Genomic DNA, 26,886 nt, shown 5'->3' with positions numbered 1-26,886 from the left:
GGTGAAATGAAAAATAAAATAATTTTTAATCGATTCTTCTACTAATTATAACACCATTCTGCATAGTGAAACATCCAGAAAATATCTCCGAATGGTTTTGAAACTCCAATAAGGTTCAGATTTTACGGAAAATTTGAAATAATGACCTCCGACTCATCGCGTAACGCCCTGCCTTCCTATTGACAAAATTCTCGTGGCACGCTCCATGCCGAATGAAATTTATCGCGAGATTTAATAAAAGTTGCTCGCGATGTGACTATCGCGGCGCGGAAATTTTGTTAACAGGAAGGCAGGGCGTTAAGCTATTAGTCAGTGGTGCTTACTTCAAATTATCTTTAAAATCTGAACCTAATTTGAATTTTAAAATCATTCGGAGACTGTATTTCCTGGATGTTTCACTGTGCATATAATGGTCTCATAATAAGAAAAATCGATCAAAAAATCACTTTATTTTTCCTCTTCATCCTTCCTTTAACGACTAGGGGATGTCCAATAAAAGCAACAATTGAAACTGAAAGTGACTGTCTTTTTTGTAAAAAATAGTTCAATAAAGCACAGGAACATTCTTCAATTTGAAACTCAAAGGAAGTCTTGTTATATAAATATTTTCTTCCAAATTTTATAAAAAAATTTCAACTTTTAACTAAATATTAAAATGTATCCAAAGTTTCTTTAAACAGGGTCGTTTTTTCTTTCCTACACAATAAAAGTCTTAAAAAGTTAAAACACAAATGGCCTAATATCCCAATTAGTATTTTTTTGCCATAGAAATAAACGAAAGGAGTAGCAGACCAGCAGCGCAGAGAGGCCAACTTCAAGTGTTTACCGTTCGGGTTCGTTTTAAGCTGTTAGCTGTTATTTTCAGTTGCGATCATTCTTACCGGCATTAATTTTTTTTTCATTTAATTTTTAGGTTTTTCTATCGGTAGCTTTGAACGTCAGTTGTGAAATTCGCCTTTGCCCATGCTTTGGTTGTGGTCGGCTTTATTATTAAGCCTCAATAGAGATAGATTTAATTTTAGAAGCAGGATTCGAGAACGGTTAGCGTTTAATTCAGTCCGACTCATAGCCCAGTATAGAGCCCCTCCCTCCAACCCGTAATAAAAAGTTTTAAATTTCAGATTAGCTCACTTAAACTAGGTTTTTATGACGTTACTGACGGGATCGGCAAAAAATACGTTATTCCTTTTTACCTTTGTCGCTTTGACACGCCTCTTCTTTCATACCCCTCCTTTCCGTGGAAGGGTGTCCGGGAATTTGACGCGTTCCTAGATTACTCTATTCTCTATTCCCACTTCTAAAATTAAATCTATCCCTGGCCTCACATTTGCGCTAAACGCGGGAGGCTATAGCCAACCTCAGGCTCCGTTTAGCGAAGCTCAATCGCGTAGCGAACATTCCTAGCATAGAAGCCCTCTCCTCTGAAGTTGTTTCTTATTTGGAATAGTCGAATATGTCTATTTGAAGGGGTCTCGTGAAGCGCATACGCCATCACGAATGAGATTTTCTCTAAGATGCGATGAATCGGGCTGAAGACCTAGACGTAATTAATATGAGTTCTAAATATTATGATATCATGGCCCAAATAACAAAATTTTCAAACCGCTTCTCCATATTCTACCTCCCATTGATTTTAATATTCAAATTAGGTTAAGATTTTAAGAATAATTTCAAAAAAGGAACTCCGACCAATCCCGTAACGCCGTGCCTTTTCGTTAACAAAATTTTCGTGGCACATTCCATGTCTCGCGCCACAATTGTCACATCGTGCAAATTTTTTCAAGTCTCGCGATAAATTTATTCAACACGGAGCGTGCCAAGAGAAAATTGTTGATAAAAAGGCGGGGCGCTACGCGATTGGTCGGAGATCCCTATTTAAAATTATCCATGAAATTTCAAACTAATTGTCGTTTAAAAATCGTTCGGTGTTATTTCCTGGATGTTTCACGATGCAGATTGGTCTTATAGAAGAATTAATACAAAATTACTTTATTTTCCACTTCACCATCCCTTTAATGAACGTCTGATTTGTTTCAAAGTATTGCGCCAAAAGACCAATCATATATATATGCATAAAGTGTCATAACATCTAACAAGCATTATTACGACAAAGATTCGATACTCGATTATGAATTATCGCCAATCTAACCAAGTTTGCCAGATTTTGAATAAAGGCTGATTACTCGTGACCTATTCATCCGAATTGAATTTGGTGAACACTTTTCAAATATGAATCGACCCCAAGGATTCCGAAAATCGCATTTATATCCTCGAGAATCCAATATTTTCAAAGTTGATAATTTTGACATTTCCGGTTTCCGGTATAATTATGCAAAGGACAACTTTGGAACGGGTAAAATATGAAAGAGAAATGCAAAACTTTTATAACGCACTTTATTCCAGAGCACTAGCTTGAATAGTTTTTGAAATATTGTAAAATATGTGCGAAAAACGCAACGCGCAAAGACTTTTTTAACAGTCTGTACCCATATCGGTGCATCCCTAGAAAGGGAAAGCCAAAACGGAAAATAGAAAACCCATTTCTAACGCTGAAAACCCAAGCAGTTCCAGAACGCACACTTCTATGGATGAAACACCCATAAAATCACGATTTTGTGCCCCTAAGCGATTGAAAATGGGAACGAAGACAAGCCCAAATAAGAAGGCCAGAGTACAAAAAAATTCAAAAATGAACATTAAGGTTCCTAAAAGTCGTAGCAAAGTAGCAAACCTCATCAACAAGAGCAACTATTCACCAGAAACTTCTAATAAAAACTCTAAAGATTGTAATAGTTCAAGGCAAAATAGCAAAGATTCTGATCCTTTAAACGTTTGTGCCCAAGTTTGTGATAATTCGTGCCTGAATGGCCAAGTTTGTGATAATTCCAGTTTGAACGAAAATGTTCAGTTCAACTATGATAGGTTAGCCAAAGTTCCTACATTTTCTAACAAGAATAGTCAAGTTTCAAGTTCAACCACGAAAGACACTCCTCCAGATTGTTCAACCCAGAAATCCTTAAAAGTTCCATACAAAGTGGATGAATCTAGTCGAGCCAAGAGACAAAAGAAGCTTCCTAGTCGTTATTTAAACTATTATATGCAATAACCATGTGATAAGTTCGAAAACGAAATAGCCATGTGATCATTAACTTTTTTATTATTTTCCTTATTTTAGATTTTAGTAGGAAACGTTACTGTCTACCAAAGTATCAAAAATAAAAATGAGTTTATAACAGAATTATCTACTTTTTTGACGAAGACTTAAATTTTTCAGCGAAAGCATCTTTCACATACAAGGGTACATCTCTGTATCCATGCCCACTGTGGTGTCCTTTGACATCAATTTTTGTGAGGAGGGCTTTTCTTGCCGTATTATAATTGACGCTAGATAGTTTTCCACCTGCATTTTGCTTGAATTGCGAGAAAAGTGTTTCCACAGCGCTGCCATTGATTCTTACTGGGCATAGATAATAGCCTCCAGGATAGTTATCGAAAAATTCTTTCACTAATCCCTCGACTCCGTAGACCATAATTCGCAACAAAGCCCAGGTCTGAATCAGTCAAAAAATATAATTTATGATCTGCGTAATTCCATGTTTTAAAGGAGTGGGAATTAGATTGTGCGGGATTTAGATACAGCTAAATTATGAGATTTCAACTTCATTAATAATTAATCTGATACAAAGGTTTATAATTTATCCTGAAAAGTTCTAAACTGATGTCTGAAATAATATATTTAGCTAATCTGCCGCGCACTTCTTCGGGATAAACTATAAAGATGAATTTATACCTGCCATGAGATGAATTTCTTCTGTTTAATATCCCATGGTTTGAATTCTTGGTCTTCATCTAGTTACAAATTGTAAACATGATTAACATTCCAATAATTGCTTTCTATAACAACGACGATAACTTACTAATGAGGCTTTTGAGCCATGTTGTAAAATAATTCAAACCATTACGACAGTTTGCCATAACTTGCCCTCCAGTTGACTCCTCTATTTTTGTATGAGAGAGCATGCCAGTCTCGAAGATATTGTTGCAGGCTTTCAAATAGGCAAACACTGCCTGTACTTCACCTTGATCTAGTGGTGGTTCTGTCTGCTTTGGATTCCCATACTCATACAGCGCAGCAAGAACGTCATTTTGCTTTTAAAATATTTGTTTCAAGACATAAATATCTAGTTTTTGGTTTAATAATATTTTTCGGATATACTTGTAAGATCTTCGCCGGCCTTACATTGAGTTTCGTCCAAGGATCCCTTTCAACGTAACTTTGATGTAGATTGGGAACTAAACGCGGAATATTTCTGGCCCTACGTTGGTCATCCCTCTCCTTAAGATCCTTGATCTGCTTCCACCCAAATTGGACTCCATCATTTTTGAATTGTTTACTTCTATCAGGGTCCGATGAATACAGTGCGTTAATTAGGCTCTTCAACTAAAAATACCTCAGTTAAAATAATTTGCCATAACTATATTTCATATAAAGTCTCTATTACTTCATGCGATGGACAAATTATCCAATAAATATTTCGGTTTAGTTTATACGGATTTTGAAAACACGGATTGAAGGCCACTTCAATATCGTTTGTTGCTTTAGAGTCAAAGTAACTGAATTGACCCTCCAAACCAACAGTCATCTTTATTAAAGAAAGATTGGCACTGGCTCCATCGCAAACTATTCCAGCTATATTGAAGCCACAGTATTGGAATGACTTCATCACTTCGAACAAACATTTAAAAGTGAATTGGGTATCTGAACTGTTGACTGTTGAAAAGTAAGGGCCAATGATGTCATAATTAGAGGTTAGATCTCTCCATAAAAATTGAAGCATAAAATTTGCTTTTGAAATATCCTTTTCATTTGATACTTCACTGAAAAGGTCATCCAGATAGGCATAATCTTCCCTAGGCATAGCTAAACCAATGAGCTTGTGATTTTTACTATTCCACACGACTTTATCAGCAACGCGAACTTCGTCAAAGACTAATATCCCATCGCACTGCGGTTTTAACAACCCAAGTGAGACCTGTTCGTTTACGAACTTTTCATAAATGTTTTTCTGCTCTTTTAGGTAATCCATATTTATTCCTGGCTCATCCAAATTTTTGCTAGTTTTTCTTTGAATTGATCGCCAAGAGGGCAGGTTCAGAATTTTGAAACTTCGGAGCGCTTCGTAGGCTGCTTTGCTGCGGCACGCAACGGCTAAAGCTACAAATGTTGTGGTTCTTTAGATTATTCAACGTCTGCTAAAAGTCTAAAGAAATATCGAATCATAAATACTTACCAATGCGATATGTGACGATGCTCCAACGATTGCCTTTCTTACCATTAGCTGATTGGAGTTAAAATTAAAATGTTGCTTCATAATCAAAACAAGTTAATTTGACAATTTACCATTTTTATTCTGATCAGCTATGTAATCTTCTTTTTCATTTTCTAAATATGTGGCATAGTCGCTGTCCCAGATGTCTCTCAGTCTTCCACATTCATTGTTTTTAGTGTTTGGATTTAAAGCCGCATCTAGCACTTCCGAAAATTGAGCATTTATGATCGAAGTTATTTGCCTCATCTCATTGTGTTGTTTTGGTTTTAAACGAATTTCAAGTGATTTTAGTTTTGCTTCCAATTTTTCATTTTTAAGTTTTAAATTTTGGAAACGAAAAAGCTGGCGCCGTTTCTTTAAAGATAAACTACGAGGTGATAAGAACTTTTCTGAAAACGTCGATGAAGGTTCCATCTTTCTTTTACGGCACGGTGATTTATTAGATTCTAGGCGTCGCTTAAGACAAACCTTCAAATATGAATTAAGATTTTTACACGCAGTGCAAACGTTTTGATATGGTCCATTTGCATTGATTGGTTTCTTGAACCATGCAGGACAATCAGAAGAAAGATAATGTTCTTTAGGGTATACATGTTTCACGAGTTTCTTTGGCAAGTTCACTAATTGTGGAAGCGATTGAACTGATTCTTCTCCAAGACCTTCACAAAGAATGTACTGTTGGTCGACGAAATCAGTGAGAAGTTGTGATACCAATTCTGAATCGAGTTGTCCAGCCTTCGAAACTAAAAACTCCCTTACTACGCCTTTAAAAATAACATGGAATCTGAGATAACCTTCTTCAGAAAGCACATATTTCGCTGACTCGCAGTTAAATCTAGGCTCATAGCCATCTCTTCTAAATACTTCAACATAACACTAGAATAAAAGTCGCTGTTTAGATTTATGAAATAAAATAAGAGTTGAAAACATTAAGTAATTATATACACACCTCTTTTGTCGTTGATCCTTTTTCAACCCAAATTAGTGACTTAAACGAAGCTACCAAGCTCTTAAACTGCAAACCTAAATCCGTGTTGAACTTTTGGAACTGGGCATAGCTAGTTAAATCAGTCTAATTCAAATGTATAGGGGAAAATTAATATTCTAATAGTTTCTAGTTTGTTTCTAATAAGAATACCAACCTGACATTCATTATCTTTGGTTATTTTCTTTATTGTCTGACGAGCCAAAGTTATTGATTCGTTAAGCCTTTGCACCGTTTCCAAAATCGCTATACGCGGTAAAGGTTGATACTTTTACCGTTTGGGACCCTTTTTCCGTTTTTTCAATCGATGAACAATAATTATACTGTGTACTTTTATGACAGCTCATAATTTAAATATGTTAATTCTAAATAAGAATAATTAAATGTGGCACGGTAACACGTAACGACCGATTCAACCTTCGACTATGCAAAAACCAGCAGACTACACTCCCACTTCAAAAGAAAATAGTCCAGTCTCCTTTCATTGGCTCAAATTTAAATTACCGCGGTTTGATATGACCAATAACACAAAGGCAACAAGTATATATACTAGGTAAAGGTTTAACAGAACAGTAGGCAGTCCATGAATTGATTTTTCACTCTCTGACAAGGTCTCATTAACAAATATCCATAGAAAACAGGGGAAGTGACACACTTATCGTAGATAAGTTATAAACTTATGCAGATATTTAGTACACGGGTTTCCTTTAACCTATAGACGGACTGAATGGTCTTTTGGGTTCGATTTGTTGCCATCTTTTTAAATGGCGGCCAAAAACTAAAAAACCCTTCTTTATGGAATAATGTCCGCGTGAAAAGTAATAAAAAATGTCCCGACGGGCTGACGGGCAACGCCGAGTGCATTCGCTCCTAGGTTGCTACAAAAATATTAGTCATCAGTAAAATATACCCATTCTTTGTATCATTTTGATGGAAGTTCTTATTACACGCGAGCGACGCCGCGGGTAACAGCTAGTAATAGATAAAAACGCATTCGCGTGAACCGATGGTGGAAGCACTGCCATTGGGAGGCTAGACGTTTCTCGTAACCCTAGCCGATCGCCGCGTATATCTTGAAACCAAACGATGACGAAGGAAAAGAAGCCAGAATGGACTGACTGGCGTCCATGTGGAATGGACAAAGACCTGAAGATGGTGGTGCATAGAAGCTGGTGTCAATGTGGAATTGACGAAGAACAGAAGATGGTGGTGCATAGAAGCTGGTGTCAATGTGGAATTGACGAAGAACAGAAGATGGTGGTGCATAGAAGCTGGTGTCAAGGTGAAATTGACGAAGAACAGAAGATGGTTGTGCTTCGGGGAAATATTACCGACTTTTTTGTCTAATAGAGGATACGCTATTCTTGAAACATTTACAGACATATTTAAATATATGTTAAGCGTACCGCGTGAGCCTGAACAATGCCGCGACATTAAAGAGTTGGAAACATTCTTTAATAATCTGCCTTTAACGTGTAGTGAGCAATATATGGCTCGTTTCGAAAAAAGGGCGTTTGACATAGGTCAACGCGATATAGACGAAATGCAAGCTGAAAATCTACTCGTTGATGAGCAAGATGAAAACATGATTAAAGCTTTAAACATTTTCGAAAAGGAAGAATCAATTGTGCGGGAATTTGAATCTTCCCAGAATGATCGTATAGCTCGCGACTTTTTAAACAATAATCCAGAGCTGGGTTTCGCCTCTCAAAACGATTTCGCTTCTATAGATTTTTCGGGTCTTAGTAATTTCCCTGACCAATCTGGAGGCGGAGCGAGGGGGGCAGTTATGATGCCAATAGATTCTCTACCTCACTGTGAAATTACGGATCAAAGAGTGCAAATGTACCCTAGATTTAACCTAACGGGTCTCGAAATCACCGTAAGAATAACTAATAATTTGGTTGAAGGCTTAGCCAATATTGTCCAGGCCGTTCTTAATAGGTTAGCTCCATCTGATATGATTCAGATAACGGCCGAAAGTTTAAGCTTGCCAAACAGGGGCGAGATATCACTCTCATTTCGTAGAGCTGACCAATTGGACTCTAAATCTGTTTTAGATGAGATAGAGTCAGTTTTATACGATGATGAGTTTGAAAGATTCTTTTTGGGACCCATCGTCTTAAAATTTCACGTGGTGAGAATCCCGGTGGAAGGGTTTGGCCGTGCTGCTCCCAAAGGAGTGCGGTCCTTTGATATCTTTTCTCGTGACTCTCGAGGAATTATCAGGATCGTGAACAATGATAATCTGTGTTTAGCGAGAGCGATTTCCGTGGCAATTGCGCATTCGGAACATAAGAAAAACCCGTCTAATATCGCGCTTAAAAACAAATTTAAGTCGATTTCGTACACACGAGCGGATAGAGGCGATACGGCCTCTCAACGAGATGCCCCTATAGAGCTTTGCCGCAAAGCTAAAGTTAACCCGAAAGACTGTGGTAAAGTAGAATCTATACAAAAATTTAAAGCCGAATTAGCGCAATATAATATATTAATATATATTTTTAAAAATAATTTGCCCGAGTTGATTTTGGGGGAAATCGACAATGACGACAATAGACCTCGTTTGATATTAATTAATCAAAATAGACATTACAACGTCGTCACGTCTTTAAGACCTTTGTTCGGGATGGACCATTACTGTGAAAATTGTTTGGTAGGATTTAGAAACAAGAGAGATCATAGTTGCAATCTTTATTGTTACAATTGTTTACGAGATCAAACTTGTACGGGTGCTGACCGAGCGTGTGAAAAATGTCTCAAGGTTTTCAAAGGAGATGAATGTTTTAATTATCATAAACAAGATGGTGTAGACGGGAAGAGTATTTGCGCGCAACTATTTCATTGCAAACAATGTTTCACGCAAATAAATTTATTTAAGCGTAAAAATCAGCCCCATACGTGCTGTGAGACCTATTGTTCTGTGTGCAGTAGATACACTCCCAGTCCACACTATTGTTACGTTCAGGTAATTAAAGAAGAACCTCCTAAAGTCCGCCAAGCTAAGAAACAGAAAGTTGTCCCTGATTTGCTTTATATTTTTTATGATTTTGAAGCGATTCAGATATTAGAATCTGAGGAAAAAAAAGGGGCGTTAGTCCACCAGCCTCTCCTTTGCGTATCAGAGATGGTCTGCGAAAGTTGTATCGACGTGCCCGAGGCTGGTTTCGTCTGCGGGAAATGTGGGTCACTAGGTCCGAGACAGAGAGTTTTTGAAGGGGCAAACCCTGTTTCAAATTTTTTAGCCTTTCTAAGAACATTAGCCTCTGTCAAGAAAGTAACTTTATTGGCACATAATGCTAGCGGATACGATAATCAGTTTCTATTGCGAGAGATTATGGCTCTAGGCGAAGAATTTAAACCTAACTGTATAATTAACGGCACTAAAATTATAAATTTAACTGTCTTTAATTTAAATTTCCTTGACTCTTTCAATTTTATCTCCGTACCACTCTCTAAATTCGCCGCCACTTTCGGCTTAGAAGATGCGACAAAGGGTTATTTCCCTCATTTTTTATTTAACGTGGTTAAAGATCACGTCTTCGACCTTAATAATCAATTAGCAACAAATTATGTCTTAGAAAACCAAATGCCTCCTCCAGAAGCTTACGGGTCGGAAAATTTAACCTCCAAAAATCTCAAAGAGTTTATGGAGTGGTACGATAAACAAATTGAGGAGAAAAAAGGCTTTAATTTTCTGGAGGAATTAAAGTTTTATTGCATGAAGGATGTTGTGATATTAAAGTTAGGTTGTCTAGCTTTTAGAAAAATTTTCTTGGACATTGCCCAGGTGGAACCTTTCCAGGTCGCGTGTACTATAGCCGGTTTGTGTAGCTGGGTATACAGGAGACACTTTATGGATAAAGATTCTATAGGCATTATTCCTCATAACCTCTATAGAATGATTGATAATCAGTCACTTGTGGCTATAGAATGGTTATCCTGGTATGCTCACGAAAACGACGTAAATATACAGTCTGCGTTTAACGGCTCGGAAGCCAAAGTTTTGAAAATGAAAGTGGACGGTCTTTGTGATAAAGATGTTCTAGAGTTTAACGGGTGTTATTTCCATGGTTGCCCCAAATGCTACAAAGTCAACCGTAACCAATCTTTGCAAGGTGATCCTGGTCAAACCTTGAACACCTTGTACGTCAGAACTTTAAAAAAGAAGGAACGAATCGAGAAAGCGGGCTTTAAAGTAATAACGAAGTGGGAATGTGAATGGACTAAAGATAAAACCGATAAATCCGGCTATTGGTGTTTTTCTGGAAGCAGAAAACATTAAAGAAAAAGTACGCGAACCTTTAAATCCTCGCGATGCCTTTTTTGGTGGAAGAACGTCGGTACTTAAACTATACCATAAAGTATCCGGCAGCGAGAAAATGCATTACGTTGACGTAACTAGTCTCTATCCTTTCGTCAACAAGAGAAAGAAGCTGCCAGTCGGGCACCCAGAAATTTTACTGGATAATATTCCCGACATTTTCACATTCGATGGATTTCTGAAATGCGAAGTTTTACCGCCAATTAGCCTCTTTCACCCCGTTTTGCCAACAAGGTTAAACAATAAATTAGTTTTCACTCTTTGCCGGGAGTGTGCCTTGAAACGTTTCCAAGGAGACTGTCGCCATACCGACGAAGAGCGAAAACTAATCGGCACTTGGGTGATTGATGAACTTCGTGCCGCTGTAAATCGGGGTTATGTTATCCTAAAAAAGATAGAGGCCTGGAAATACAAGGTGCGACAATATAACCCTGAAACTGGCGAGGCCGGCTTGTTTCAAAAATACGTTGATTCGTTCCTTCTTCATAAGCAGACGGCTAGTGGTTACCCCTCGAATTGCGTTACCCCCGAGGAACGTGACAATTATATTAAAAATTTTAAAATTAGAGAGGGGGTACTTTTAGACCCAGTCAAGATTAAAAGAAACGAAGGGTTGCGTAGCGTAGCAAAACTTGCCTTGAATAGTCTTTGGGGTAAATTCGGGGAAAGAGTCAAACCAACCAAAACGGAAATTATCAAAGAACCCCGCAGACTTTACGAACTCTTAAGTAACCCGGATGTTGAAGTAAAAAGCGTTTTAACCATAAATGAAGAAACGCTGCTAGTCAAATGGGTTCCTACGACTGAGGCCGACGTTGTTTTGAAGCATACCAACGTCTCTATAGCCTGCTATACAACGGCTATGGCCCGACTTTGTTTATTAGAATATCTGGAAATTGTCGGGGATAAATGCTATTATTACGATACAGATTCTCTTGTGTACATGTCCCCCCTGGGAATACCGCTAATAGAAACTGGTAACTTTCTGGGTGAAATGACCAACGAATTGGAAGGTTATGGTAAAAACGCCTACATTGATACCTTTGTCAGTGGAGGATGCAAAAACTATAGATATTGGGTAACAGATCCAGACTCTGGCAAAAGGTTCAATACAACCAAAGTCAAAGGGTTTCGTCTTAATGTCTCTAACGAGAAACTAGTCAATCACGAAACTTTGAAAGGATTACTAGGCGTTGATTTAGACAAACCCCTTTTGCCCATAACTGTTCCAATTCCGAGACACATTACTAGACTTTCCAATCACACGCTTGTCTCTATAGACACTCACAAAGTTTATAGAGCCACGGTCGATAAAATCCGTATACTAGACAATTTCAAAACAGTCCCCTATGGCTACCAGAACCCAACTTAATTTATTAACTAACTTATTTATTAATTTAAAACTAATTTAAAACTAATTTATTTATTTATTAATTTAAAACTAATTTAAAACTAATTTATTTATTTATTAATTTAAAACTAATTTAAAACTAATTTATTAATTTATTGACTAATTTATTAATTTATTTATTTAAAAGTGTATATTGTATATTTAAAATAAAAAAAATTTTAAACTGATTTTGTTCCTTTTTTTCCCGCGCTTCCTGTCATACGCGTTTCCCTGTCATACGCGACACGCGACGCGTTTCCTTACTATGCACGACGCGATCATTTCCGCGACACGAAGAAGAAGAAGAAGACGCGCGCGACCCCTATATTAACGTTTGGCCACTTAAAGTTTAATTTATTTAAGCTCGAGAGCTCGGAGAACAGTGATTCCCTTTTATCATCCGTGTACCATAACGGTAAATGGACCGAGTGGGGCTGGAAAGACGTTTCTTTGCGAAAGAATCATTAAAAATCATCGGGAAATGTTTGAACCCAATATCGCTGAAATTATTTTCTATTATTCAGAATATCAACCATTTTATGACAGCTTGAAAGGTTTGGTTGTCTTTAAGGAAGGTTTGCCGGATATGAACGAGTACGATGGCTCTCGAAATTGTCTTCTAGTAATAGACGATTTAATGGATCAGAACAAATCAGGTTTGATCGGTTCAATTTTTACCAAGTTTAGTCATCATCGTAATTTAAGCGTGCTATATTTAACTCAAAATCTTTATCATAAATCCAGCGATGCTAGGGACATAAGTTTAAACACAAATTATTTGATACTGTTCAAGCAGGTTAGAGATAAATTGCAAATAAATTATCTAGCTAGACAAATGTACCCTCGTAACCCGAAATTTTTAATGGAGAGTTACATGGACGCTACTGAACAACCTCATTCGTATTTGCTATTAGATTTTAAGCAAAACTGTCCCGAAGATTATAGGGTTAGAACAAACATATTTCCCGATGAGATCATGGTAGTGTACGTGCCCAAAAAGAGATAAATAAGACTCGTATCATACACGAGCATTCATTTGAATTATGAAACGCCGTGCGATTACATCACAGCGAGACGTTCTCGCCCTCTTGAGTAAACTTAAAAAAGGACCTAGACACGCCTTTATAAGATCCGCGGATAAAGGTTTAATAGACGCTATATCAGAATTAGTTTTAAATACGCTACACGGAAACGTGAAATTGAATTTGGGTCAAAGAAGTAGGCTATACAGGTATAAGAATAACCTACGCAAAATAGCTAGTAAAAGAATAGCTTGGAAAAAGAAAAGGGCTATTTTATCGAACCAAAAGGGAGAAGGTCTTTTTTCTTTACTCGTACCGCTTCTTTCCTCGGTTATCGGAGCTTTTAGTTCGTAATGTACCATAAAATGACCTTGGTACCCTTGAATGAACGGCAAATACCGTCTCAACCCACTATTCAACCCGCTGATACTCTAAAGACAGATGTTATGCAAGAATTGAATAGGGAGATGCAAACGGTTTTAAACAACAAATCGTTAGACGATCGCTCCAAATGGATTATGTACCAGCAGCTAGTCCAAAGGTACAATAACGTTTCTCGAGAAATCGTGCCGGATCCGACCGAAAAATGGATTGACATGTTCCCCCTCAAATATAAGGGGAGAGCAAAGAAGGTTTTTACTCAGTTGCAATCGCTTGGCGAAACCTTAAGGTGGTCGAAAGAAGGAAGACTATTTGTAAACGGACGAGAGATCAAAAATTCTGATATAGCGCAGTTAGTATACCATTACATTACCCCCCTTAAAGAAATACCCGAAGGCTGGAGCGATTTTCATAGCATTGTAAAAGAAATTGAAGGACCAAAAAACGCCGTCTCTCCCGAACCAGTCCCCATCCTTCCCCCTCCTCCTCTCCTTCATCTCACTTCCCCGCCAAAAAGAACGCCCTTAAAGAGACGGCTAAGAAATTACAATAAAGAAAATTCAAGCGGGGCTCGTTACGTTACGAAAAGGAAATCTTCTTCTTCTATAATACCAAAATGGCTGAGCTTCAACCCAACAACACCGAAAAATTAAAAACCATATACTATGATCCTTCTAACCCCGCTTCGTTTTCAGGAATAGACGCTTTACATCGAGCTGTTAAAGATGATGGTATATCGAAAGCGGAAGTAATTTCGTTTTTGGAAAGTTCCACCCCGTATACTTTACATAAAACGGCTCGTAAAAAGTTTAAGAGACGCCAAATTATAGTTCACAATATCGGTGATTTGTACCAAATAGACTTGGTTGACATGCGATCCTTGGCCAAAGATAATGATATCTACACGTTTCTATTGACGTGTATAGATTGTTTTAGTAGAAAACTATGGGTCGTGCCTTTACAACGTAAGACGGGAAAAGAAGTTGTTAGAGCCTTAGCTCTTATATTCAAAGACCAAATACCGATTAGAATAGAAACGGATAAAGGGAAGGAATTTTTGAATTCCTCGGTCAGAAAATTTCTCAAAGAAAAGGGGGTTAAATTCTTTACAACCGAGAATGACGTCCACCACGCCCCCATTGTAGAAAGAGTGAATAGAACGCTAAAGTCTCGTATGTTTAAACTGTTTACCCATCTCCATACTAGAAGGTATATCGACCACCTGCGAGATATAGTGTCGGCGTATAACGGCGCTTGGCATAGTACTATTAAGATGACGCCGAATAACGTTAAGCCAACCAATATATTAGAAGTGTATAGAAATATTTACGGGACTGAAAACAAAGGACAGAAAAAACGCCCTTCCCCCCCGAATAAAAGTGGGTGATTACGTTAGGGTTAGCAAAGTAAAAATGGTTTTTGAAAAGGGTTACGAAGCCAATTACTCCACCGAAGTTTTCCAAGTTGATTTTATCGGAACTGCCCGTGATCCAGTGATTTACAAGTTAAAGGATCTGGAAGGAAACCCTATAAGTGGCGTGTTCTATCGCGAAGAGGTTCAGAAAACGGTTAAACCTGAAAGGTTCAACATTGAAAAAATTATAAAGCGGCGAAAAAGGCGTGGAAAATTGGAGTTATTAGTATCTTGGGAAGGTTACCCGAAAACCCAAACCTCTTGGGTTCGTGGAGAAGATGTCGAATCAATCGTTTTACCTAACCCTACCAAGTAACGTCAACGGCTCGTTATTTCCCGATAATACCAGGGCGCATTACTGTACCATGCTACCTAACCCTATTCATTTAAATGGAAAATGGGAAGTGTCTCTAGTAGATATAATGTATACGTCTACTTTTTACAACGTGCCAAGGCCTAAGGAAGAACGTGATGTTAGTTTTCATAACGTTTCCAGATACGGGAGCAAATATACAGTAGGGGAGGTAGCCGAAGGCAAGAAAAGAGAGAGAAAAAGTAAAGACGCTAGGCGGGAGACCATAGTTGCGCCCGACGTTCCCCCGGGCTTTTACAAGTCTATAGAACATTTAATAAACGTCATAAATAATTCGTTTGACAAAAATGGCCCAACACTGCGGCTGATTTACGATAACGTAACCGGGCACATTACTATAAACCAATCTGAAAAATTATTGAAACCTTATTTAAAATTCGAAAAACCCATCGCCGAAATACTGGGATACGATGAAGCTAGCGAATGTATCGGTCGTAGCCAAAGGCCCTCTAATTTGAATTACCACGTTCCGGACAAGTTATTTATCTATTTAAATATCGCTAGCGATCAGATTGTAGGCGATCATTCGGTTCCTTTACTACGGATCGTTTCGGTTGATGCCAAGAAACCATACGGGTCTCAAATATTTCAAACCTTTACCAATCCTCATTACGTACCCGTTGGTAAAAATTACTTTGATATCATCGAAGTTAATATAAGGAATAGTTTGGGGGAACCGGCGCCATTTGAATACGGGAGCTTAACGGTTAAACTACACTTGCGATGCCAAAGCCCGACGTCTTAGAACGGAGACAATGTTGCTACAAGCAATATTACAATAATCAAGCGGGAACCGGAGGGTATTATATTGGAAATAACCCTAATTTGAAAGGGCACGGATTTGGGAGTTTTTTTAGCGGATTGGTAAGGTTTGTTAGGCCTTTGCTTACAAGCGGTGCCAAATTCCTCGGCAGAAAAGCCGTTAGTACAGGGACCAAAATTTTCAGTGACGTAGTATCGGGCAAGGATATAAAAGAGGCTGCTAAGAAAAGAGTAACGGAAACTTTAGATGATATTAGAACACAGCATGGGGGAGGGGGGAAACGTCGCAGACGTAAAAAACCCTTGAAACGAAAACGGGCTCAAAGTAAAAAAGGTATAAAACGAGCGGCTACCAGGAAAATAAAGCCAGTTCGCCGTCGTATACCCTACAGGTCAAGACGACACGATATATTCTCCTAAACATGTTTCAAGCGACAATAACTGAGCTGGACTTTTTCGAATCTGTCCCGATTCAAACATCGGTAGAATCGGCCAAATATGTTTGCTATCGACCTATTTCGGTTTTGGATGGAGACTCTCAGATTGAATTTTACGTTCCTGGAAATGGTGACGCCTCTCTAACTATGCTTTATGTTCGAGCTAAAATAGTACATACGGACGGTACCGATATCGATGACACAGATAACGTAGCGCCCGTCAACAATTTTTTACATTCGCTCTGGGATACGGTGGAAGTAACCGCCAATGATACGCCTATTTCATCTTCAACCGGAAACTACGCCTTCAAAGCCTATCTAGAAACATTGCTAAACTATGGAGGAGACGCGAAAAAATCTCATTTAACTTCTTCTTTATGGCATAAAGATACGGCTGGGAAAATGGCTTCTGCAACTGAAAACCAGGGACATCTTGTTAGGAAAGAGCTAGCAAAGGGTTCGAAAGAGATTGAAATGTACGGAGCCCTACACGCTGATATGTTTAACGTTTCAAAATTCATACCCAATGGCGTCAGTCTTAGAGTCAGGATGACCCGAAATAAACCAGGCTTTGTTTTGCTCGGAGCTCCTCCCCCCGGTGGCGTATGGTACAAACACGAAATACTCGAAGTAGGTTTATATATTCGTAAAGTGCGAGTAGCCCCTCGAGTAATGCTAGCTTTAGAATCGGCTTGGACTAAAGCCACGGCAAAATATCCAATCACTAGGACAGAAGTGAAAGTTTTTACCATTTCGGCAAATATTCAAAAAACTACTATAGATAACGTATATTTAGGGGTTTTACCAAACAGATTAACAGCGGGTTTAGTAACTCATAACTCGTATAACGGCAAATTGAGTTGGAACCCTTTCGACTTCCAAAACTTTAACGTGAATTATATTAATCCGATTATCGGCTCGGAACAAGTACTAGCTAAGCCTTTGCGACCAAATTTCAAAAAGGGTCTTTACACTAGATCATATTATTCTCTGTTTACCGGATCTGGTACTCATTACAAAGACGATGGTAACGAAATATCTATGAAGGAGTATCCCAAAGGTTATACGCTTTACTGTTTTGATTTGACTCAAGATGGTACCGCGTCAGATATAAATCATTACAACCCTATACGACAAGGACAATTGCGACTTGAACTCGGGTTCGAAGAACCAGTACCCGAAACGCTGAGTTTGATCGTTTATTCAGAATTTCAAAGTTTAATGCACATAGATCATAATAGAACCGTCGTTAAAGATTCGCCATGAACGCTTCAACCATAAGAAGGGTTTTGAGATACACCCGCGGATTCATGGGCGTATACCCGCGCGATGTTCTACCCAAATATATCCTTCGATATCCGGCTTCCATTGTTATAAATCTAGATAATCACAAAGGAAACGGTAGTCATTGGATTTGTCTCTATATCGATGGGAATAAACAATGTTATTATTTTGATTCCTTGGGGTTGGGTCCCTTGACAGAAGATATTAAAACATTTATGAGAGAAAATTCTACGAAAATAAACTATAATAGGAGGGCTTTGCAGCCCCCCGACAGTTCCGCTTGCGGTATATACTGCGTTGTATACATTATGCACAGAACGAGGAGAAGAAGCACAAACATGTTTTTCAAGAAATTTAAGAGGGATCCGTGGATGAATGACGTCATCATTTCCAACCTCTATAAGAGAACCACGCCCTCCCACTGAATTCTCTTACCCAATCCCGAATCGGTATTAGACCGTGTTATGACGTCAGCCGTTCCAGCATCTATAAGAGAAACACACACCCCGTGAATTCTCGTATCCAATCCCGACTCGGTTGGTGTTATGACGTCAACCAATCTCTATAAAAGAAGCCCTACGGTCGTTAGAGGATTCATATCTACTCCCGGCTCGGTTTTAAACAGTCATCCACAGACTCGCTGCTAGTTATTATTATGAAGTCCGCCGTTATTGAATTAGAATACCTGAACGGACGCACTCGTAGTGATGGCAGCACGGACATTATCGTGAAAGAAATGGCCATAACAACCATCGAGGCCAAGCCGGCTACCGTTTCCTGGACATTCGCGCCGCCGTACAATAAATCACACGTCTCGATTTCAAAACAACGGCAAAACCAGTGGGTTTCGCGTAATCTGCACCGATTGGACTGGAATGCCGGCCCAACCTCATACGCCAAACTCGACGAATGCCTCGCCGCCGGTCTACAGGGGGTCGACCTAATCTTTTCAAAGGGTGACGAAAAAGTCACCTTTCTCTCTGACCGTCTCAACAGAACGGTTCACGACTTGAACGACTTCAAGTGTCCGAAAGCCACGACCGCGGACATCATTTCTCTTCCTGTACGGTGCTTGTACCCTCACCCCGTCGGTGAGCACCGAACGGCTTGCGCCTTTGACAAGGCTTTAATTTACGCCTTATGGGCGCACTCTAACAAGGCCGAAATTAATATTTCGTGCAATCTAGATATCCTTAATGATATTTACATGTAAAAAAATGAATAAATATATTTTTTCCTTTAAAAATGATTTTATTTTTTCAACATACACATATTACAGTTTGAAAACAGATTCTCTGAAGGGGGGAGAACATGTCTGGTCGTGTTATTTGCAGACGAGTGACGTAAACAACATTTGTAAAGGGGGGTGAGAGGTTCATAGCAGGGATGGCGAACGGGTCTGGGCACGAATTATCTTTAATCTTGGGGGGATCCATTTGGTTCGAATGTCGTAAACAACTTTGTATACAAAGAACGTCTGCGGGGCTGGTTGACAAGTCTGGACATGATTGATAGGGGAGAGAGAGGGTGGGGGGCAGTTCTAGTTATAGGTTTAGTTTGGTGGTATGGGGGGTGGAATGGGGGTCGGCTCTTGATATAGTTTGAGTTTAGTTAAAGTTTAGTTTTTGGTGCGGGGGGAGGGCGAACGGGTCTGGGCATGAATTATTTTAGCCGCTAGGGGAGGGATCCATTTGGTTCGAATGGCGTAAACAACTTTGTGTACATAGAACGTCTGCGGGGCTGGCTGACAAGTCTGGGCATGATTGATAGGGGGAGAGATGGTGGGGGACAGTTCTAGTTATAGGTTTAGTTTGGTGGCATGGGGGTGGAATGGGGTCGGCTCTTGATATATTTTGAGTTTGGTTCTAGTTAAAGTTTAGGGGTGTGGGGGTGGAAGGTGAGGGGCGAACGGGTCTGGGCATGAATTATTATTTTAGCCGCTAGGGGGGTGTTGTACATGTTGAATTATATAAGCAAACGGAAAAGATCATTGGGTTTCATAACTAGTATGAACACCGAGGCGAAAAGACGTGAAAGTTTCCATCGCTGGAAGGGTCCGTATACAAATCCCCGAGATCTAGCTAGAGACGGATTTTTTATTTATATACCTATGGTCACGATACCGTAGAGTGTTATTTTTGTCACGGTATATTAAACGATTGGAAAATTCGGGATTCTGTGCACGAAGAACACAAACGTCATTTTCCTAGTTGTCCCTTCATCCGCGGACTTCCAACAAACAACGTACCGATCGAAGACGGCAAGGGTCACGACGTACCACCCACCGCCCGCTCTGATTATATGGAGTTTCGCATTCCAAAGTCTGTCATTCAAAAGGCAATTTTGGATACCTACGTCCAAGAAATTTTCAGCGACCCCAAGAACCGCGAGATGTTGAATACGACATGAATTCGGAAGAAGCCCGTTTAAAAACTTTCCAATCGTGGCCGTCGCTTTACGTTGATGCAGCCGAACTAGCGCGAGACGGGTTTTATTTAGGCCGTAGAGATACCTTCAGATGTTTCTTTTGCCACGGTACTCTTCAAGTATGGACAAACTCGGAATCGGTAAACGATAAACATAGACAATTGTACCCAGACTGTCCATACATTTTCGGGCAACAAACGCTAGTCCACACGGACCATACCTTCAGATGTTTCTTTTGCCACGGCACTCTTCAAGTATGGACAACCTCGGAATCGGTACGCGATAAACATAGACAATTGTACCCTGATTGCCCCTTCATTCTTGGAAAACGGACGCTCAATGTGCCTATCGAAGTAGACGTTACTTCGGAAAAAGATGACTATATCTGTCTTATCAAGAAAAGACGAATTTAAAAGACTCTTACAATGGTGAAAAAAAAAGTTACTTTTTGCCCTTTTACCGTAATATATAAAATACCTTACGAGGATCGTTTTAACTAATATTATATCGATAAATTGCATTTTAATGAACGCATCCGTAATATTAATACTTTACTAGAAAAAAATACTTTATGTAAAAAAAATAAAACATGGATAAAATATTTAACGCCTCTTGATTTAGACATATCGCAAAAGTAAAAAAAATGCCCCGCTTTAAAAAAAAAATTTTACCGGAATTAAAATTCCGTGTAAAATTAAAAAACGTTGGGAGAGAAGTTCCTAGGCTTGTACATGTATTCCCCCGCTTTGCACGTGTAACGGAGAGAGGAAACCTAGAGATATATTCCTATAACATTTCAGTGCTATACTGAGAGAAAACGCGCGCCGCTATGCTTGTACATGCATTCCCCCGCTTTGCACATGTAACGGAGAGAGGAAACCAAGAGAGAGGAAAAAAACCTCTCCTTCACAGCGCTCTCGCGGCGCTCGCCGCTAGGCTTGTACATTCGCAAGCGTAAAAATAAAGAGACGGTCAAAGGGAAAGAGACGGTGAAAGTCAGGAGGGAACCAAGAGAGAGAAAAAAAACTCTCCAGCCTTCACAGCGCTCTTGCGGGTATCGGGCTGAGTAAAGAGAAAGTGAAAGTCAGAATAAAAAAAAAGGGGACTTAGCGCAAAGAGAGAGCATACACTCAAGAACAACCTCCACCCTTCAGGTGGAGGAGGTGAGGGGGAGACACACCAACCCCCCTCCGGGGATGGAGGCATGGGGGCAAAAATTCGTCCCCCCCTTCGCGGGTATAAACCATGGGGGAAAAAAATTCATTCCCCCCTGCGCTGCCCGCGGGTGTCGAGGCTTACTATTCTCTCAGTTCAATAATTGTGACTGTGCTTAAAGAAGAAACGAACCTCTTTATCAAATATAAGAAAGGTGATAACAGCCCCCTTTTTTATTCGAAAAGACCGCATATAATACATAATTAATGAGAATATTATTTGAAAATTAAAGTACGTTCTCCATTGAAAAGAAAAGAAAATTCATGATAAAATGTTTCAGGAAAATGGAATTGTTGTTGAAAAATCTGAGATAAGTAATTTTTTTATTTCAATTAATTTTTAGGAAACTAGTCCATTAGCAGTAAAATCAGGTGATTGAATTAAATTCTAAAGAGTAGTAAAATACGGATTGTCTTTAAAATTCAATAGAAAAAATATCCGCGCTTCAGACAACTGGAAAAACTCTTATCCTTTTGTTTTTAATGCTTGGGCAAACCAAGTCTTTTTTTTATATATCTATTATTGGTTTCAAGATATACGCGGCGATCGGCTAGGGTTACGAGAAACGTCTAGCCTCCCAATGGCAGGGCTTCCACCATCGGTTCACGCGAATGCGTTTTTATCTATTATTATAATGGAAACGAATCGTATATATACCCCAAAATTTGAAGAAAGCGGGCAGGAGGAGCACCCTTCACTTTAAACGTCAATATTAGCAAAGTTTCGAAAAATAATAGGAACAACTTTATTTTAAACGATTTAACTATTTTTAAAGTTATTTACTGGCGATTAAAATAATTAATATCGTTTATATTTAATTAATTAATTAAGATAAACTTATTTCTACGTACTGAAACAAGTGAGAGTTAATATAGAACGAGTAATGAAGATTGCATCTGAATCGAAACACTACACGCATATCAAAGTTAATATAAAGCGAGTAGGATGAAAAGATCTCTTACAAAACGATAACATTTTCTTTTTGCAGAATATTAAATGGAAATACTTAAATATTTTTCGGCATTACGATTCATTTAGTAGTTGTGTAGGTATAAAGCTCTGTTTCATCTCAATATTCCAAGAACATCTTTTGATATTAACATTTAAAATTTGGTGTTTACTTTTTAATTCATCTTTACTACATTTATATATAGTGTAAACGTAACTTTTAGCTTCATTAAATAATAAGGATGTTAATACTTCATCTCTCCATACGTGTTGAAACGACTGGGTCTATGAGATAAGATAACCTAGATTTAAACCAGAATTGACCTTGTTTCATGTCCTCTTATAGGAGGTCTTAACGGTTCAGAGTGAGCCGAAAGTTAAATACACATTTAAGTGATAGATATTAGGTCCTCATTAGAATTATTGAGGATACGCAGGAAATTACTAAACGCTTTAGACTTTACAAATGATCATGGCAATATCTCGCCGATTAGAACTATGTATTTCCGGTTTGTCTCATTGGCTGGCGGATCTGTGTTTGGAAAGTAAATTCGTCTCGGCTCGGAGAGGTTTATTTTGGTTTCCCAACTTGTTAAAAACTGCATTTATGCTTGGTCCAAACGTGTTTTTAATTAGCCACATCTCTGATATCTACCTATTACCAGAAGTACTGAGCTAACCAAATTCTTCACTCGGCGAAAGTGAATATTCTTGATAACACACGAACGGTTGGTCCTCTGGTAGCGGTTTCTGAATTTTCCCTCCAAAACGTGAGACGCTCGTGGCGGTAGACGGCCGAACTAGATTCCAGCACCCGCGTCCGTGATCCGCGGCTATAGGTTGAGGGGAAGGAGGTAGGAAATGTTTTTGGAACTCGACCAATTTTTTTCTCTCTAGTTTTAGCGCAGCAAATTTGTTCACTAGTGCTAGGATCTACTATCAATGCTAGAGCCCTTCACTTCTAGTCTCATCTCACTTCTGCTATTACCAGAAGCCGATTAGGCTTTATCCGCTTTTGCTATTACCTAAAGTCTGTCAAACGAAAGAAGAGCCCTGAGAAATTTGTCCAAATTGGTGTCGCCACCATCGACCCCATAGTACTTTATCAACTTGTTTTGTTTTGTCAATAGTCGTCTGTAATGTAGTCTGCTATATACAGATACGTTAACTTATGTCATTAAAATATATTGCAATGCTAGTTCAGCAAAGATAAAACTGGTGTCTTGTCGTTAATTTTGTTTTATATTCTTTAATACTCGATGATCGTAAAAAACCATGAAACATAAGCGTATTAAATATATATTGCAAAATGTATTGGTTCTATTGCGATTAAGCCTATCTGTATATAGCAGACTATATTACAGACGACTATTGACAAAACAAAACAAGTTGATAAAGTACTATGGGGTCGATGGTGGCGACACCAATTTGGACAAATTTCTCAGGGCTCTTCTTTCGTTTGACAGACTATAGTCTTCAACAATTTAATCTATTAAAAGCGGAGTCTTTGTCTTGCCAAAGCTGACGATTTCCAATATGGTCGCCAGACCCGAGGTAAGAGATAAGAGCGAGGGGTCGGACGTTTAGGAAAAAGTGTACGGGATTTCGAAATCCAATTTGATTTCGTCGGATTTCTTTTGATTTCATCGGATTTCGTTTGATTTCGTCGGATTTTGTTTGATTTCAGAATTTGATAAAATCCAATCGATTTCATCGAATTTTGAGATTTTTCCCCTGATTCCGCCGGATTTTGCTATTTTTACCGTGATTTCGACTGATTTTGCGATATTTCCCTTGATTTCGTTGGATTTTGAGGTTTTTCGCGTGATTTCCTCGGATTTTGAGATTTTTCCCCGTAATTTCGTCGGATTTTGTGATTTCTTATGATTTTGGATTTCGTGAATTTTTTAATGGATTTCACGATTTCTTTACTGATTTTGCTTCTGATTTTGTGATTTCACTTCTGATTTCGTGATTTCTATGTTGATTTCGTGATTTCTTTGTTGATTTTGTGATTTTTTTTACTGATTTTATGATTTCTTTACTGATTTTGTGATTTCGTTGCTGATTTCGGATTTTTTATTTGATTTTCAAAATCAGCATTGATTTCGGATTTCTTAAATTGGATTTCACGGGTAGCGTACGGGATTTCATGAATGACCGACCCCTCGGATAAGAGGGTGTGACGTCATTGAATTGAATTTTATTTCCTGCAAATCAACATACATATTGTACTTTTCAGAGACTTACAGGTTAAAATTGGCGTTGTTATATTAAGTTATTCCTAAACATCCAACGAAAAGAATAAGAAAAGAAATAATAATAATAATACAATAAAATAAAATATAACGTTAAAATAAGGCTTTGGTCCCATTGAACCGAATTCCCATTCGACAGAAGGGGTTTTTTTTTGGGGTCCCATTCGACCGAACGTAGCCAAAGGTTTGATTTTATTATAGTCCCATTGGACCGTAATTCTATTGAACTGGAAGAAGACATACTGTGTGGTTTTGCATTAAATATATTTTTAATTTCACAACTTATTATTGTTAAAATAAATGTGAGTTGAAAATGTATTACTGCACTTATTTTAAGTACGTTTTAATTACGGCGAACCTCACCTATCCTAGCCTAACCTAACCTAACCTAACCTAACCTAACCCAACCCAACCTTGTTTGGAGGTAAAAAGATTATTTATATGAGTATTAAAAGCCTGCCTCTTACCACGAACAATTTATTAGCAATAATAGAAATATTTTGGAAAAGATGTCAGATAATTAATTGGAGAATATTTTGGAAAAGGTGGCAGCTAATTAATAGGAGAATATTTTGGAAAAGGTGGCAGCTAATTAATAGGAAAATCTTTTGGAAATAGTGGCAGCTAATTAATAGGAGAATATTTTAGAAAAGGTGGTAGCTAATTAAAAGGAGAATATTTTGGAAAATGTGGCAGCTAATTAGTAGGAGAATGTTTTGGAAAAAGTTGCAGCTAATTAATAGGAGAATATTTTGGAAAAGGTGGCAGCTAATTAATAGGAGAATGTTTTGGAAAAGATGGTAGCTAATTAGTAGGAGAATGTTTTGGAAAAGGTTGCAGCTAATTAAAAGGAGAATATTTTGAAAAAGGTGGCAGCTAATTAATAGGAGAATGTTTCGGAAAAGGTGGTAGCTATTTAAAGGGAGAATATTTTGGAAAAGGTGGTAGCTAATTAAAAGGAGCATATTTTGGAAAAGGTGTCAACGAATTATTGGAACCAAACCAAACCTAACCTATCCTAAGCTAAGCTAACCTAAGCTAACCTAAGCTAACCTAAGCTAAGCTAACCTAAGCTAACCTAACCTAAGCTAACCTAAGCTAACCTAACCTAACCTAACCTAACCTAACCTAACCTAACCAAACCTAACCTAACCTAACCTAACCTAACCTAACCAAACCAAACCAAACCAAACCAAACCTAATCTAACCAAACCTTACCTAACCTAACCTAACCTAACCTTACCAAACCAAACCAAACCAAACCAAACCAAACCTAACCTAACCTAACCTAACCTAACCTAACCCACCCGAAACCAAAATATTAAAATTTTAATTTAAAGACATTGATGGAACTACCATTAAGACTGTACTTCATTTTAAGCACAATTTGTTTATTAATTCTATATATCTCTTGCCTTGAAAGGAATGAAAGTGAGCGTTTTAATTAGTATCACGAAACATTTACTTTTAATATTATTAACATACCTTTCGGAGATTTGAATCAACAACCTATCGCTTCGCAGTCCAACATCGTATCCACTACACCACCGAATCGCTGACGGCTACAGTGTTTCAAGTTATATTCATGTATTTTTTAGGGGCATATTCGGACGATTGGGATTTCGGTCCATCGGGAATATAGCCATTGGGCTGGAAATCTAAAATCATTGCGGGATATTCGGTCGAATGGGATTTCGGTCCATTGGGAATTCGGTTGAAAGGAACGATACCAAAATGCTTGGCAGAGACAGTGAAGTCTGATATAGATAAAACTATGCTTAAACTTTAAAATAGTTTCATTACATTGTTTAACATAAAATGCTTTGAAATTTATTTTTAGTCTATTTTCGATTTTATCGAATAAATCAATATCTTGTATGATTTCATTACACGTTATTTTGGAACGTACTAATGGATTTACTCTTGATAGTTTTTTACCATAAAACATTAAAACTTTCACTTTTGTGTTATTTGCAATCTTAAAATTAATTTGTTCTAGTAGCTCAGTAGAGTCTATCCTATGGTGCATTAGACCATGTATAAGAAGCATTTCCGATTGCTTTGTTCTGTACTTTATAGTTAACATATTAAGGAATTCTAGATTTTTGTCATAGCTGTTTTCTCTTTGGAGAAAGAAGTATTTGGTGTAGCATTCTATAAATTTTCTCTGTATTCTCTCAATTTGTTTGTTATTATGCTGGGAGCAACCGCCCCATTAGGCCAGGACAGATTATAAAAAACCGTCTTGGTTTGGACCAAGGCTGAAAAAACAAACGATATGTTTGAGGTTTATCAATTGACTGAAGTTTCAGATATTGAAATTTTTTTCTAGTTAT

General features: G+C 38.2%; 2 protein-coding genes and 1 long non-coding RNA gene across 4 annotated transcripts in view; 1 reads left to right on the top strand and 2 right to left on the bottom strand.

Moving 5' to 3' along the window:
- The window catches only part of LOC149682750 (uncharacterized), a 289,717-nt gene that overhangs the window by 89,347 nt on the left and 173,484 nt on the right, over positions 1-26,886 (top strand). The window lies entirely within an intron of this gene.
- On the bottom strand, positions 3,140-5,714 carry LOC149682767 (uncharacterized). 2 transcript variants are annotated; one of them, XM_089834339.1, is made up of 7 exons: positions 5,402-5,714; positions 5,292-5,339; positions 4,503-5,215; positions 4,217-4,441; positions 3,918-4,149; positions 3,791-3,849; positions 3,140-3,551 (listed from the first exon to the last, which is right to left on the bottom strand). In XM_089834339.1, exons 1-7 carry the CDS (start codon positions 5,574-5,576, stop codon positions 3,243-3,245), a joined length of 1,761 nt encoding a protein of 586 aa, XP_089690465.1. In that variant the 5' UTR covers positions 5,577-5,714; the 3' UTR covers positions 3,140-3,242. The 2 variants fall into 2 exon arrangements, with proteins under 2 accessions (XP_089690465.1, XP_089690466.1); XM_089834340.1 differs by having other exon boundaries at positions 4,241-4,441.
- Positions 5,608-7,749, bottom strand: LOC149682766 (uncharacterized). The gene is made up of 5 exons (XM_089834175.1): positions 7,722-7,749; positions 6,473-6,561; positions 6,280-6,402; positions 5,716-6,206; positions 5,608-5,626 (listed from the first exon to the last, which is right to left on the bottom strand). Exons 1-5 carry the CDS (start codon positions 7,747-7,749, stop codon positions 5,608-5,610), a joined length of 750 nt encoding a protein of 249 aa, XP_089690301.1.

This window comes from Phalangium opilio, unplaced genomic scaffold, assembly GCF_054372755.1.
Source record: "Phalangium opilio isolate 3A_F unplaced genomic scaffold, DU_Popi_V2 ptg000038l_1, whole genome shotgun sequence".
NCBI classification, from domain to species: Eukaryota; Metazoa; Arthropoda; class Arachnida; order Opiliones; family Phalangiidae; genus Phalangium; species Phalangium opilio.
The sequence above is the reverse complement of the archived record's forward strand: the minus strand, read 5'-3'. Positions and strand labels throughout refer to the sequence as shown.

Bases quoted from the DNA above. Each gene is read 5' to 3' on its own strand.
- LOC149682767 (XM_089834339.1), bottom strand. From the start codon at position 5,576: ATGAGGCAAATAACTTCGATCATAAATGCTCAATTTTCGGAAGTGCTA. The intron at 3,850-3,917 runs GTAAGTTATCGT...ATTTGTAACTAG, and splicing joins ATGGCTCAAAAGCCTCATTA to ATGAAGACCAAGAATTCAAA. The intron at 3,552-3,790 runs GTATAAATTCAT...TGACTGATTCAG, and splicing joins AGAAATTCATCTCATGGCAG to ACCTGGGCTTTGTTGCGAAT.
- LOC149682766 (XM_089834175.1), bottom strand. From the start codon at position 7,749: ATGTCGCGGCATTGTTCAGGCTCACGCG. The intron at 6,562-7,721 runs GTACGCTTAACA...TACCGCGTATAG, and splicing joins GCATTGTTCAGGCTCACGCG to CGATTTTGGAAACGGTGCAA. The intron at 6,403-6,472 runs GTTGGTATTCTT...CATTTGAATTAG, and splicing joins CCAAAGATAATGAATGTCAG to ACTGATTTAACTAGCTATGC.